Source organism: Neovison vison, chromosome X (assembly GCF_020171115.1).
Source record: "Neovison vison isolate M4711 chromosome X, ASM_NN_V1, whole genome shotgun sequence".
Lineage (NCBI taxonomy): Eukaryota > Metazoa > Chordata > Mammalia > Carnivora > Mustelidae > Neogale > Neogale vison.
This window is the reverse complement of record NC_058105.1, coordinates 93,296,593-93,312,178: the sequence shown is the minus strand read 5'-3', so window position 1 is coordinate 93,312,178 and position 15,586 is coordinate 93,296,593. Positions and strand designations below refer to the sequence as shown.

At 41.3% G+C, this 15,586-nt stretch overlaps 1 protein-coding gene across 2 annotated transcripts in view; it reads right to left on the bottom strand.

Annotated features, from left to right (window-relative positions):
- MAOB (monoamine oxidase B) overlaps positions 1 to 15,586 on the bottom strand; it is a 105,025-nt gene that overhangs the window by 57,705 nt on the left and 31,734 nt on the right. Inside the window, exons 1-3 of one of the 2 annotated variants that reach the window (XM_044235445.1) lie at positions 10,363 to 10,635; positions 7,165 to 7,259; positions 6,071 to 6,208 (exon numbers count right to left, since the gene is read on the bottom strand). In XM_044235445.1, the coding sequence (XP_044091380.1) occupies positions 6,071 to 6,208; positions 7,165 to 7,257 (231 nt within the window). In that variant the 5' untranslated portion in view covers positions 7,258 to 7,259; positions 10,363 to 10,635. Of the gene's footprint in view, positions 1 to 6,070; positions 6,209 to 7,164; positions 7,260 to 10,362; positions 10,636 to 15,586 lie in introns of those variants that run through there. The other variant, XM_044235444.1, reaches the window with a different exon arrangement.

Sequence of the window (15,586 nt, the reverse complement as noted above, 5' to 3'; positions counted from 1 at the left end):
CTTCTTCTATTTTTAAGGATTTTATTTATTTATGTGTGTGTGAGAGAGAGAGTGCATGAGCAGGGGGGAGGAGCGGAAGGAGAGGGAAAAGCAGACTTCACTCTGGGTGGGGAGCCCCACTCGGGGTTCGATCCCAGGACCCTGAGATCAGGATGTGAGCCAAAGGCAGACACTTACCCAACTGAGCCACCCAAGCGCCCCTTTCACTGCATCTTCTTTGGACTACTTGGCCGAATCCCACGATGACATGTTACAGGACCTGTCAAATCTGGCACAAGACCGAAGCTGAAGGCCTATTTCCTTTAGTGAACATCACCATTGTAACTGAATTCTTTTTTTCTTCATTGTAACCGAATTCTATACAGTCTCTGCCCTCCGCCTTCAGCGTGATTTAAAACTGACTCTGTGCTGCCCGCAATTCTAGCGACTGTCGAGTTTATCCAGATGTGTGTATGTGTGTGTTCGCACATACAGGAGAGGCTTCCTAATTTTATCATAAATTAAGTTCCAAATGGAAAACTCAAAGGCCGAGAATAAATTCATCTCCTAGCTCAAAACATTGCTCCAAATCCAGCCATTGAAGGCATAACTTTTGGCAAATTATTACATGCCCGAAAGCTGCCTGTGTTTTCTAAAGAACACAAATGAGCACTTCCGTTTCTAGAATGATCCCTAGACAAATGGGTTTCACTTCTGAAGAGGAAATTACTATTCCCCACACTAAAAAAAACAAAAACAAAAACAAACAAACAAACAAACAAAACCAATTGTAATGATAAGAGATAATTGTTTCCAACAAATACAAAATGTCGTGGAATGTGGGTGGGAGGGGAAGAGAAGGTTCACGAAGCTCATCTGGGCTAGGGCAGACTCCCGGAGCCAGTGAGCTCTGTGTGGCCCATGTGACATTCATGTGAAACTGGCAGCTGCTCCTGGGCCCAATGCAAGAGTCTGCCTAACCTGTTCCTGGGGGACCTCTGTCATCAAGAGAGAAGCAAGAGCAACCTGGACTTCAACAGCAGTTTCCCTGGATTAACAGGACTGGAGGCAGAGGTGTGGGGAAGAGGATATTAGAGGATATTAAGAGCCTGAAGAAGACTGGATATCACTGATTTGCTCATTTCTGGGGGACGCTGAGGTCCTGCGTGACAAATGCAATTGTAATTTGAATATTTTATGTCTTGATATCTGGGCTCTCATTCTGTTGCTGTTCCCTAATCCAGAGAGTGAATTAAGCACCTGTGATCTCTTTCTCAAAATTCACCAACAGCTCTTGTTGCAAGAGACCTCGTTTCCGCTCCCTTTTACAGGCTTTCGGTATACTGGATTTTCAGCTGATTTTGGAGTTCTCAACGAACGGAGGTGGTGAGCCAAACAGTACCTCCTTCAAGAGGTTGTGTGAGCAAAGGACGTTGTAGCAGCAACGGGCAGCCAATATATTTGAGACAGGTCTCCTCATTCGTAGGCCTCTTCAAGCACTGACCACATCGAGACACACGAGGGGCTTTAACAATGAGCTTGGCTTCTAACCGCCAGGAAGCCGACTAAGACCAGAGGAACTCTTTTTTTTTTTCCCCCTCAGTTTCTCCAGATAGCTGAAGTTGGTAAATAATTATCAGTGTGAAGTTGGGCTAAAGCAGTTTCATGTTTGACTAGACTCGAGTTCCATACTCCAGACTCATAAAAGCTTCCGAAACAGAGAAACTCTATTTGCCAACAGCCTAAATTGTACCAGACTTCAAAAATGTTCTCCACTTTCTTCAAGAGAGTAAAAAATAAATGAGAGATCACACATACACACACACACACACACACACACACACAATTAGATGGAAGAGAAAGAGGTGTAAATCAAAATGTAGTGAAGTTCCTTAGGAAGTTTTGACTTTCCGTCTTTAATTATGAGACAGTCCTTAAAAGAGAACACTGCTTCTAAGTCACTTTCAAGGTACCTAAACAGCTGCCTTCTGTACTCTACTAGCAGAAATTAGCATGATTATTTGCAAGACAGATGAAAAATTTCAGGACTGTGAAGCTCTAAGGGAGGTATCACGGATTTCAGAAATGAGGAATACACCTTCTGAACTAATAAAGATTTGAGCTGAAGTGATCACTTTCCCCACCAACAATGAAACCCCAATGTAGCTTGGTATCGCATCTTTTATTCCGGAATGAGGCTTTGGAAAACCACACTGTAGCAACCTAAGACAGATCATCCTTAGCTCTAAAAATGAATGTCACTGAGTCGTGATAACCATTTCTGACACACTACAGGCAAAGAGGAAAGAGGCTCCATGTATCACAGCACACAGCAAGGATTTCTGGATGCTAGTTACGGGGCCGGCATGAACACATCCCATCTATCAGCCAACTGTTCCTTCTACAACTGCCAGGACACTGGTGATACTGGGAGACATCATTTCTTAAGAAACACAGCCTTTGGGGCGCTCAGTAAGTGTCTGCCTTCAGTTCAGGTCATGATCCCAGGGTCCTGGGATCGAGCCCTGCAGTGGGGGATCTGCTTCTCCCTCTGTGCTCTCTCTCTCTTCCAAACAGATAAATAAAATCTTAAAATCTTAAAAAAAAATACACGTTGGGCTCCTGTTGAAACAAGGCATGAATATATCATAGATTTGCATGAACTACATTTTGTGCTTAGCAGTAGTTATTGAAATGGGCAATAGAGGACGCCTGAGTGGTTCAGTGGGTTAAGTCTCTGCCTTTGGCTCAGGTCATGATCCCAGGGTCCTGGGATCGAGCCCAGCATCGGGCTCTCTGCTCAGCGGGGAGCCTGCTTCCTCCTCTCTCTCTGCCTGCCTCTCTGCCTACTTGCGATCTCTCTCTCTCTCTGTCAAATAAATACTTACAATCTAAAAAAAAAAGAAAAGAAAAGAAACAGGCAATACAGAGTAATGGCCAAATGCCTACAAGACTGCCTACCACGACAGAGGAAAAAACTTACGAACTGCATTCTTGGGCATGTAGAAGGAGACAGAAAGCTAGAGCTGTTATCGTTAATTCCAGAAACGGATGCAGCTATCCCAAATGCTTTTCACAGGTTAAAACCAAAGAAAATATGAGCAGAACACATGCAGGCAGTGAGAGCGGAGGAGAAGTGTTTGGTTAGGGGAGGACTTCTTAGGCATCGTGTCTTTGTCGCTATTTATTATGCGGATCTGACCATGGGAGGTCAAATTAACCCCTCTGTCGAGACTGCAACAGGCATTTATTTCATAGACTCATTAGTGTTTCAGTTGTCTTGGTAGTAGGAATTAATTACAGAGTAAGTCAGTATATCAAATATATATCTGTATATATGTATGTACCTGTTATTTTTTTTAAAGATTCATTTGTTTATTTGACAGAGATCACAAGTAGACAGAGAGGCAGGCAGAGAGAGAGAGGAGGAAGCAGGCTTCCTGCTGAGCAGAGAGCCCGATGTGGGGCTCGATCCCAGGACCCTGGGATCATGACCTGAGCTGAAGGCAGAGGCTTTAACCCACTGAGCCACCCAGGCGCCCCTCTACCTGTTATTTTTAACTGCACTGATAGTTCTCATTTCCTCCAGTAGAGGTCAGAGAATAGCAACAGAGAAATAGGAAAATCTACCAACCCAAAGTATTTTCCAGTGATTTTCTCTAGCTAGGGTTATGGAAGGGTCTTTAAATTGTTTTTCTTTAACCACATTTTCTAATTCTATTTTTCCTTTTGTATTCCTTAAAAAGCAATGACATTTATCTGATATTTTATAAGGAGCACTGTCGGCATAATGTATTTACCCGGTATCAAGTCAGAGACAATGTTTAATTATCTGTATTTTTTTCTTAGCTGCACATAGATTATTTGAAATTGTCTAAGAAAGCGGCAGAGGTAGCCAGTATAACATCATTTCCACAATTGATGACTGCAAATAGTCGCTTTCACAAGGAAGTTAATGTCAGCCATAAGATTACCAGAGGAACAAAGCATCCTGGGCATAGCTTCTGACGGCCAAGAAACCCGGCACACACAAAGACAGAGACATGAATATAATCTCTAGTCATATCCTTTGTCTGGAAAAACCTACAAGAGAGCCCAGTGTTCTGGATCATTCTCTGCAAGTCTTCCATATTAGGACAGGGAAGACAAAGAAATAGGTCAACGTGACCTACATTTAAAACAAGGAATCCAATGAAGGATGTTTACTAAGCCTGATGATTGATGTGCAAGACATTGCACTATCGCCATGCGACACTTTCATTTCTAATTCGTTTGTCTCTTTTTCTGCTAGACACAGGTGGAAGCAAGGTAGAAAGGCTTAGAAAGCAAAATCTGACGGTCAACCAAAACATTTATGTATAAATTAAGGAAATCTATTAACCTTATTGTATCAAATTAGATAGATGTTTATTTCCTGTTTTATTAAATGACTCATAATGTACAGTTTGTTATATGTCCTTCTGGATATTATCACTCACAAATAACATAAGGGTGTCAACATTGTTAACATAAATCAAAACAGACTACTGCTACTTTCTTCTGTCTTCCTTAAAGGGATGATTTCAAAGGCGCCTGAGCGGTTCAGTTGGGTAAATGACTGCCTTCGGCTCAGGTCATGACCTTGGAATCCCAGGATCGGGTTCCCCATCAGGATCCCTGCTCAGCGGGGAGTCTGCTTCTCCCTCTGACCTTCCCCCTCTCATGTTCTCTGTCTCAAATAAATAAATAAAAATTTTTAAAAAGGGATGCTTTCTACCAATGAGAAGTATGTCTTTATACTGCTCACTTCCATTTGCAAAAAAGGCAAGTATGGAAGAGAGGAAAAGCTCAAGTTCAAAACCTCTGCCAGTTCTCTCTGGGACTCCAGGGTTGGACCCAGAGTAGGTGACTCTTTGCTTCTCAGAGCACAACAGTAACTTTTTGGACCAAGACAATGCTGCTCGGAAAACAAGGATCAGGGAGATATGAGAGGAGCCTGAAGACAGCAACATGGTGGGTGACTTGGATCCACGGAGAAGTGTGGCCAGTGAGAAATCCCCAGGGGGCTCATTGATCTAAATGCTTATTAGAGGGGCGCCTGGGTGGCTCAGTGGGTTAAAGCCTCTGCCTTCAGCTCAGGTCATGATCCCAGGGTCCTGGGATCGAGCCCCACATCGGGCTCTCTGCTCAGCGGGAAGCCTGTTTCCTCCTCTCTCTCTGCCTGCCTCTCTGCCTACTTGTGATTTCTCTCTGTCAAATAAATAAAATATTAAAAATAAATAAATAAATAAATGCTTATTAGAGTAAGAATGTCCAGTATTCAGTTCTAAGCTATTTGTGTTTCTGCAATTAAACCCCCCCACACCCATATTGCTCAAAACTTCAGTCAAGTCTATGGCTCACAAACGCTTGGGATGGTCTGAAGATAATCAAGATAAAGAGGTGAATATGAACACAGGTTGGCATGGATCAAAGGGAAGACAAGGGTCACAGTCTATAAGATGTGAATGAGCATAGGTGTCATGGAAGCAGGAACCATGAGCCACAAATGATCGTGGGAATGGCAGACCCAGTAAACTCAAAGAAATTTTGGGGAGATCAATGGAGCTTCCCCACAAAAAATGGAATGTAGGGCTTGAGCCACTTTCATGTTACTCTCCAAAGAACAGTAACCTTAGATGATATACAGGATACAATAACAAAATTTCAAAATACTGTTAGGCATATTACAAATACCTTCATAATATGAAGTCTAGGGAAGTATTTATAAAACTGTACACCTGCTTCTGTGTCACATAAAAGTGCCCAGCTATTCAAATAGAGGTATTTAATAAATTAGTCACAAACATCTTTTTCTCTATTGGTTTTGTTCAACTTTTTGCCAAATGGGCAATACCACTTCGTCAAAAACCTTCCCAAAGAGGTTAGAATTCTCACTTAGCTCTCCTGTAATGACAGTGAAAACATTCTAAGAATGGTTGAAATACACGTATGAAATGCATATGCGATATTCAGTAATGCAATAAATTCTCTGAGGGCAAGAGGTGGACTTCATATATGGAAAGACCGAGAAAGAAGTCTTCAAATACTCCAAAGGCTGGCCCAGGCTTACCTTTACATGGTGGATGAGACGCTCTACCTCATTCACTTTGTAGGTCTCCAATCCTAGCTCCTTGGCTAATCTTAAAATACGATTCTGAGTTGGCCCAACGTAAGATCCTCCAAGGTCCACGTACTTAACCTTTTGGTTCTGTTTTCCCACAGAAAAAAATAAAAATATTTGTGAAAATGTTCTTCCTAAGATAAATATAAAGAGCTCTGAAATAAGATAATAATAACGATAGTAACAATAAGCAAATTGTCATTTCACGGGTTATAGACACACCTTAAGGTGTATCCATGGAAAATGGGATTCTGTTTTCAATGGTACTTCCCTCATGTGACTTAGTTATTAAACCATTCTTTAAAGCAAATTGGACTGCACTTTAAATAGGCAACAGACTTCTGAACCCTATCGCTTACAACATCTTTCACATCATGGTTTTTTTTTTTGTAAGCTCTGAATTGATGAATTTCTCTTTACTTGGTACTTCAGGCTAATTTTAAAATGCTTAATGCTAGAGAAAACCAAGAAAGGAAATGATCACTTCTATATGGTTAATCCAGACATTTGAAAGATAGCATTAGGGAACATTGGGCCATAATCTGAATCTTTGAAATTGTTCTTATATGTTCATGAGCAAGTTTTCTATATGCTTACAAATAGGCTTCACTTCCAGTAACTAAGGACCGATCTTTGAAGAAGGGACTAGAAAAGCTCCTTATGCCTGAAGGTGTCCAAGCATAACCAGATACCTATTAGTCAGGGGTCCGTCATTTTCTGCTGTTTTTTGTTTGTCATCTAGCTCCTCTGTCCCCCAAAGATAACCAAAGTTTTGCATAGGTGGGAATCTTTATTCTATTCACTGATGTATTCTAAACACCTCTTAATTGGTGCAATAATTCATCAGGCAAGTGCCAAACACCATTAGGTAAACAAAGAGACAGAAGAAAATGTTGGAAAGGGTAGCAAATTGAAAGAGAGCCTATTTCAAAGTAATTTCTACTCTCTTAAGAGTCAAACAAAATTCAAGACTTTTAGAAAAGAAAAAAAAAAATACTCCGCTTCAGCCTCCCATTTCTTCATCCCCATCCTTCATGTCTTACCCTGATGGTGTAAGTCCTGCCTCCCACCCGGTCCCGGGCTTCCAGAACAACCACATTCAGGCCAGAGTCATGCAGAAGCTTGGCCGCCGCCATGCCTGGGGGGAAAATACAATAAGAGACCACAATCAGACACTGCACAGGGACTCCAGGTAAGCCCCTCACGTTAACCCCAATGAGAAAGGTCCACGTTGGCTCACTCCCATGGCCTACTGCTACCTTCACCCTACACATACCTAGGGTTTCTCAGTAGAGGCCCAGATTCCAAGTCTGGGAAACCAGCTGCTATTTCTAGCAAGAACAAGAAGGATTTCATTTCTTTTTTTAAGATATTTTATTTATTTATTAGAGAGATGGAGAGAGACCACAACTAGGCAGAGTAGCAGGCAGAGGGAGAGGGAGAAGCAGGCTCCCCCACTGAGCAGGGAGCCCGATCCCAGGAGCCAGCGATCATGACCTGAGCTGAAGGCGCCGCTCAACCGACTGAGCCACGCAGGAGCCCCAAGGGATTTCATTTCTGATAAATGTTCCAAACCTTTAAAATATCTTTGGTTACTATATCAGCATGTCTATCTTTAAGGTCTAAGTTGCATGACTATGTGTCTGGACAACACAAATGAAAACAAAAGGCCACACTTCAGAGAAATGTATAAGCCCCACTAGGCACCAGACCAAACATAGCCAATTGACTTTATTCTCCAGTAAATCTGAAAAAAAAAATCTCAGTAAGTCAGAGGGAGAGTATGCCTTCAAAGCAATTGAGAGGACCTAGAATTAATTGTTAAATTCTTTGTCAACATGAACTTTTGGAAGTTGTTGTAAAGTTTCAAAACCAAGGACATGAAATTCAACCCCACCCTGTGTCCTAGTTCTCCATGTGACCCATCACCGAAGAATGAAATGACCCTGTGCATTCATTTATTTAATTATGAATGTAGTCAAAAATATTTAACGAATGCCTGAACATTCTCACCACCCTGAATGTAGTTTAAAAAAAAAGTTTTATTGAGGAAAATTTACATATGGTGAATTTACATATGGTAAATTTTACTCAATGAGTTCAATGAGTTTTGACAAGGTATAAAGCTTACTATAGAATCTGTATGTGTCGTTTTGGGTATAAAAGCATCCTAGGTGACGTTTTTGATCTCAGAGATCTTAAAATTCTATATCTTCAAAACCACTCTTACAGAGTTGCGTAAGATGGTTCTCAGACAGGAAATCTCTGGAACTCTCACCATGATAACCGAATTTCCTCCATTCTAATTACCTTTATCATTTGCCTGATGGGATCAAATAAAATCAAGGAATGCCAAGACCCTGGGCCTTACAGACAAATGAAACAGCTTCTAGCTTAGTCTTTAAAAAATAATAGTTCTGGGATTTTTAGACGCTCTCCCCCAAGTCCAAAAAAAAAAAAAAAAGTAAAAGAAAAGAGAGATTCCTATAAAAAGAGCTAATACTCATTCAGTGCTCACTACATTTGAGATGCTCTTCTGTTTTAATATACTAATTCAGTGAGATCTCGCCACAACCCATTGAGAAAGGGTACTATTGATCCTGCCATTTTATGGTCGAGGAGAATGAAACACAGAAGCTCTCACAAGAGCCAGGCAGCCTCAGTCCAGGTTCAGAGTTCATAAACCACACATATTGCTTTCCACAGGGACTCGGAACCATCATCTTCATAGATCACATCTCTCACGTTCTACTACAGGGGGAAATTACACTTCAGAAGATCATCTGCACTTTATTTGGTTCAGCGTGTTTTGAAAATACACTTGTATCTTGCAGTTTGATAAGCACCCGTCTAACAGAAAACAGGAGCCCACCGCAAAAGATATAGCGAAAAGCCCAGGCTTCGTTCACTGTTCTATCAGCGATCCTAACCGAGGAAACCCATTTTTTAAAAGAGCCGGATCTGACATTTCATTATTTAAGTTCATCTGTCTCTCCGAGCCCTGTCCTTAGAGGCTGGGCAGGGGACTTTCAGCTGGTGGCAGGGTAAGGGTCCCAGAGCCCCTGGCCACCCACACATGGTGTACACAGCATTGCACAACCGATCATTTGGAAAGATAAGGTTTGGATTTTTAACTCCAGTGCTAATTTTACCTCCATGAGGAAAAAAAAAAAGAAAAATTTTACGTTCATCTATTTTTTAAACATTTCTATTTAGATTCAAAATTGTAGACAACTCAATGCCATTTCTCTTATCAAGCATCAGTTTGACAAATGAAATATGAAATAACATGCAGCCGTAGTAACTGCTGTTATCGTGGAACTCAGACAGACCTGCTAAGCACGCTGAGGCTTAAACAAAGGGGGTTCAGAATGAAATACGACATCGCTCATGCACACTAGCATTTTGTAGTCCACAAAAGGCACTGTCTTTTCTTCTGCACAGTTACCCAACAGTATCTGATGCCAAACATGAACAGTTATTAAAACAAGCCAGGATCTTATTAAACCATTCAATAGAGACTTCTCCATGCCCAGGTGCCTTATAAGATCATACACAGAAAATTACAAAAATAGCCTTAAATGGGGCAAAATGAGACCATGTGGTTGGACATATCCTACAATTGGTCTACTGTTCACAGGGTGGGGTGTGGGGAGCAGTGTTCAAAGGCTTGTTGGACATCAAGGGGCAAAAACTGATTTGAAAGATAACCGGTCCATATATGGGGGCTTAAGAAAGTCACTGCAGTTTTAGGAGGAAGGAGTTTCAGAGAACCTAAGAAACTGAGTACTTGGAGTCTGGTCGGGACGTGATTAAAATTAAGGGGCGCCTGGGTGGTTCAGTGGATCAAGCATCTGAATTTGGCTCAGGTCATAGGACCCCAGGATCCTGGGATCAAGCAACGCGTCGGGGCGGGGGTTGTCCCTGCTCAGTGGGGAGTCTGCTTCTCCTTCTCCCTATGCCTCCCCCACCACTCATCTCTCTCTCTCTCTTTCGCTCTCTCTCTCAAAATAAATAAATAAAATCTTTTTTTAAAAGATTTTTATTTATTTATTTGACAGACAGAGATCACAAGTAGGCAGAGAGGCAGACAGAGAGAGAGGAGGAAGCAGGCTCGATCCCAGGACCCTGGGATCATGACCCGAGCCGAAAGCAGAGGCTTTAACCCACTGAGCCACCCAGGCGCCCCAATAAATAAAATCTTAAACAAAAAAAAAAAAAAAGATTGAGAAGTAGCTCACCAGAGGTTCGTCACTGATGACTGGGGAAAGGATGATGGTTTAACCGATGGAAGAATACGCATATACTGGACTCCACAGAGCCGCCCCAGCTTACAACAGGGTTAATTTCTCAAGAGTCCGTTCCTCTGCCAGTTATTGGGAACTTTTACCTCATTTTGTCACAGAACAAAAATAGGAAGGATGATGCCTTCTCTGGGAAGTCTGGGAATTTTAAAATGCCATAGTAGAGTGAAAAAAAAAAGAAAAAAAGAAAAAGAACCAACCCCAAATCAGAAAGTAGCAGACATACGTTTGCCTGAAAAACACTAGGTAACGTGACTGGTACTGTTTAAACACTTAGGCAATCATTTCCAGACACAAGTGAAAAAACAATAGCCGTTTTTTAAAAAGAAAACATTCACAGTAGTAATAGCCGCCGTCATAAAGCAATGAGCACTTGTTTTGGGACCAAGAAGCACTTTACAAGCAAAGCTCCTCCGGTCTCCAACATGCAGAGTGGTATTATTATCCTCATTTTAAAAAGAAAAAAAAAAACAAAAACGGAGGTTTGGAGACATTCACTGACTTGCCATTGATTACACACTCAGTAAATGGCAGGTCACAGATTAACCCCAAACCTGAACTCTTCGCCACTACCCTTGGACCAAAGAGGAAAAATTAAAAATACGGCAACCCTATTACCCTGATTGATGCAAAGTATCTTAAAACATTCTGCTCTCCATCTAAACACAGGACCCTTCAAGTGCCAGGTGTTCTCTTCGATGGATATTGAACTTCGGTAAGCAACTGAGGAATGAGCTTCTAATCACTTTGTACTTTAGAAAAGTTAATTAAACTGGAGCCGATCATGCAGGATCAATTAATATTTCACAACCGAATTATCTTGGCACATTCAGGGACAGCCCTTCTCTGGCCCTGACAGGTCCCTGATAAGATCATCTCATTTGTTGACTCCAGATGGTACAGTGGCTATGGTATTTTGGCTCAAAGAGCCTTCCTTGGATGAATGACAGAGTCCAGCACATGTGAATAATGATCGGCTAATGCCTAATGCCATGAAATCATAAAAATATTGCATCTGTCTTCTCAGGCAGTTTATCTGGAAAAAGATGTCATCAAAGTGATGAGTATCTTGATTTGGAACCCACACAGCAAAAGACATCCAGATTATTTTAAATATCCAAAAATCAGTGGTGTGTCGAATTATTAGCATTCAAAACTTCCAAGTTGCCGTGTCATGGAAAACGACCCAAGAGTTAGATGAGACAGGAAGACTGTAAAGTACTGAAAACAAAACGTTTTGTTTTGTTTTGTTTTGTTTTTTTCAAGGCATCTTAGGATTGATGGAGGGATTAGGACAGGGAGGGAAGAGAAAAATCATTATCACCACGGGTCTCACCTCGTGCTTTGCTTTGTCAATTCTGGCTCATGTCCTTCCTATTGAAACCTGAGATTTAACAAAATTTTTCAGAGTTTTAAAATGCAAAGTTAATTGTTTTGACAACATTATGAAACATCAGTACTTCAATACCACTTAAGGACTTTTTTTCTTAGTCTAAAGCTACCCACATCCCCAGAAAAGTATCATGTTAACCAAGGCTGACAAAGAAATTCACTGTACCTCAAAGCATCTCTAACCTTATAATCCTGGTAAAAGATATAAGCCTTCCCCCAGGAAGGATGAAAGCCAAAAATCTGCAAATAGCCCTTGACACCTCTGTCACTTCTGACAAAGCAATGGTTTTATGAGAAATTTCTAGAAACAACCAAGTGACCTTCTGATCAAAGAACTGGGATTCTTTGATGTCTCCAAAGAGAATGCCTTTTAGTTATTTAACACAAACACACACACACACACACACACACACACACACACACACACAAAGGACCTGAGTAAGATGAAAATATCCCCTGTGTGAAATAAATTCATTAAAGGAAAGTGGTATTTGTAGATGGAATTCGATGGTTAACTTTTCAACAGAGAGTAGAGAGGCAGGTAAAAACGTCGCAAAACAGCTAACATTTTGAGCACTGAGCATATGGCAGCTTCTCTTTTGAAGTCTTTTACATATAAGAATTTATCCTTGCAACAACACTGTGAAGAGGGTAGATGTAAAAAGTAAAGCGCAGAGAGGCCAAGTCACATGTCCAAGGTCACACAGCTAAAAAGTGGCAGAGACGGTATTCAAATCCAGGCACTCTGACTCCAGATAACAAACATGCCCAGCAGCTTTCCTCATACTAAAGGGTGAAGCATTGGGGGCCTTGCAGTAAACCTCACGGACCATGCAAGCAACAGGGTCACTGTCGGCACATTCTCTGCCCTTGTGTAAATTACAAAAACGATGCACACACACACCCCTTAGCTAAATTTCAAAATGGTGCCCTTCCTTTCGGGGGAATGCAGCACACAACCATGCAAATGGATTGGCTGGTGGAATGTGCGCTGGACCTCACCCTCTCTGTCACTGCCATCAGCCAGGCAACCTTGTGTAGGACACCTGCCTGAACCGATCATGCTGTGCCCTGAAACTCAAAAAACTTATTTCCTGGATGATAAGAATTTAATTATCCGTTCTTTGTCTCCTCAGTGCTAGGACACAGTGGCGCTTAGGTGATTATGGAATGAATTCATTTAATATCCTTCAACAAAGATGACATTTAATTACTTTAGTCAATAAATAAATAAACGGCCATAAGGGTGTCTATGTAAACATAGTATATTTGATTTAGCATAAGAAACTAAAATATTTGCACACACTGAAACTGATTTCCTCTAGTCGCCCCAGAAATGGTAAAGGGGGACATCTGGGTGGCACAGTCCGCTGAGTGTCTGACTCTTGGTTTTGGCTCAGGTGGTGATCGCAGGTTATGGGATCGAGCCCCGTGTCGGGCTCCACTGGCAGCGCGGAGCCTGCTTTTCTTTTTCTCTCCTCCCGCTTGCACACAACTCTCTCTGTCTCTCAAATCAATAAATAAGTCTTTAAAAAAGAAACGGTAAAGGATACTTCTGACTTTTTCATTCTTTTTTTTTTAAGATTTTATTTATTCATTTGACAGAGATCACAAGTAGGCAGAGAGGCAGAAGAGAGAGAGGAAGGGAAGCAGCTCCCTGCTGAGCAGTGAGCCAGACACGGGGCTCCATCCCAGGACCCTGAGACCATGAGCCAAGCCGAATGCAGAGGCTTTAACTCACTGAGCCACCCAGGCGCCGCCCCCCTTTGACTTTTTCAAAGGGAAAGAGTTGGAAAGAAAGAGCCTACTGATACTAACCACCTTCTAGTTTATAGCATTGTAGTTTGGGACGCCTGGGTGACTCAGTGGGTTAAGCAGCTGCCTTCGGCTCAGGTCATGATCCCAGCGTCCTGGGATCGAGTCCCACATCGGGCTCCTTGCTCGGTGGGGAACCTGCTCCTCCCTCTGACTCTGCCTGCCATTCTGTCTGCCTGTGCTTGCTCTCTCCCCCTCTTTCTCTCTGATAAATAAAAAAAAAAAATCTTTATAGCATTGTAGTTTCCTAGATTCACACACATTCAGTCCTTAACATGACCTGTGAGGCTGGCATTATTATTCCCATTCTTTAGGTTAAGAACTGGAGGCTCAGAGAGAGTTGGGGGTTGCTCAGCTTTACACAACCAGCTACATCAGAGCCAGATCTCAAATCCAGTTCTGTTTCTAGGTCCTGTGTGTTTTTCATTAGTCGCATGACTTCCTGTAATACACAATGGCTGTGTTAAAAAAAAAAAAATTCCAAAGCATGTCAAATTTTAAAATTAAAATATATCTTCATTCATTCTCTTGGAAAGAATACAGGGATAAAAATCACCTGCAGCCTGTCCGTGTCCAAAGCTCTGAGCCCGTATTACAGGATGATCTGAAAGCTTCTGGAACACATGCAGTGTCTTTGAGGTCAGCTCCCCTGAACTACTGCTTAAGTGCTTTGGCCAAATGGTTCTTCCTCCTTAAGTAAGGACTGACTTCTTCCGGAGAACACATCAACCCAACTCTTGGGAAAAGAGAGACAACATCCCATAAACCAAACATTTCAATCACTGAGAAACAACATCCAGGCCCATACTATTCACGTCTTGCTGCCAAATACGAGAAAGATAGATTCCAAGCCTTTTTGGTAGCTCTTTGCTCTGCTTTCCCCAAGACAAACAAAATATATAACAGAAAACCAAGTGACAGTCGCTTCTCAAATGAAGGGGACCTTTGCCGAAGCCTCAGGCCATGGGATGATTAATGCTCTTGAAAAGAATAAAAAACATCAAGCGTTTGTGGGTTGCCATAGAAACCTTTCTCCAGATGATACCAGAAGGAGATTGCTTCCAAAGCCTTTCAGAATATGTCTAAAGCCATAAAAACTGTTTCCTCATCATGGCTTTATATGTAAATGATTACATTCTCCTAAAATGTCAGCAATCAGAATAAATCTTATTTTATAAGCAAGCTTTTGTCTTTACTGTCTGTTGCTGGAAAGGAGTGGGACAGCTTTTGTGTATTGTAATCAGGGTAGACAAACTTTGTTTTCACTTCACCTCAGTATGGAGGCCCATAAAAAAAAAAGCAAAACCAGAAATTAAAGCTTTGTCTATTGCAGCTTTTAAAATGAAGAATATAATACACAGACTTGTTATAGAAAACTAAACTTTTAAATCACCTGCCTTGAATCCTTTTGGAAATTCCATGAAATATGTATAAATAAGGAGATCACTTATCACGATAAGTACACTTGTCGTGATGAGCACTGCGTAATGTATACAAGTGTTTGAATCACTATATTGTACAACTGAAACTAACAGAACACCATACATTAATTATACTGGAATTAAAATCAATCAATCAATAGTAACCACTCAATAATTATGGGTTCTTTAATATGTTATGATCATTGAGATCCCAACAGTTATGATTATCAAGAACAGAATTTTCAGACGAAATTAAAGAAGAATTTCTAAGTAATCTATCTGCCCAACATGGGGTTTGAACTCACAACCCTGAGATCAAGAGTCATGTGCTCTGCTGACTGATCCCGCCAGATGCCCCAGAAATGTTTTCATACTATTTGTATCAGAAAACAGTAGCAGAAAACAAGGAGTTAAATGTACTTATCCTCAAAAATTTAGGAGATTAGTACTATGGAACCAATAGTTACCACTAGAAATCTTAGACTGATAAGAGCAATTTTCTTGAGATATATCTAATCAGTATGCTAGAAATT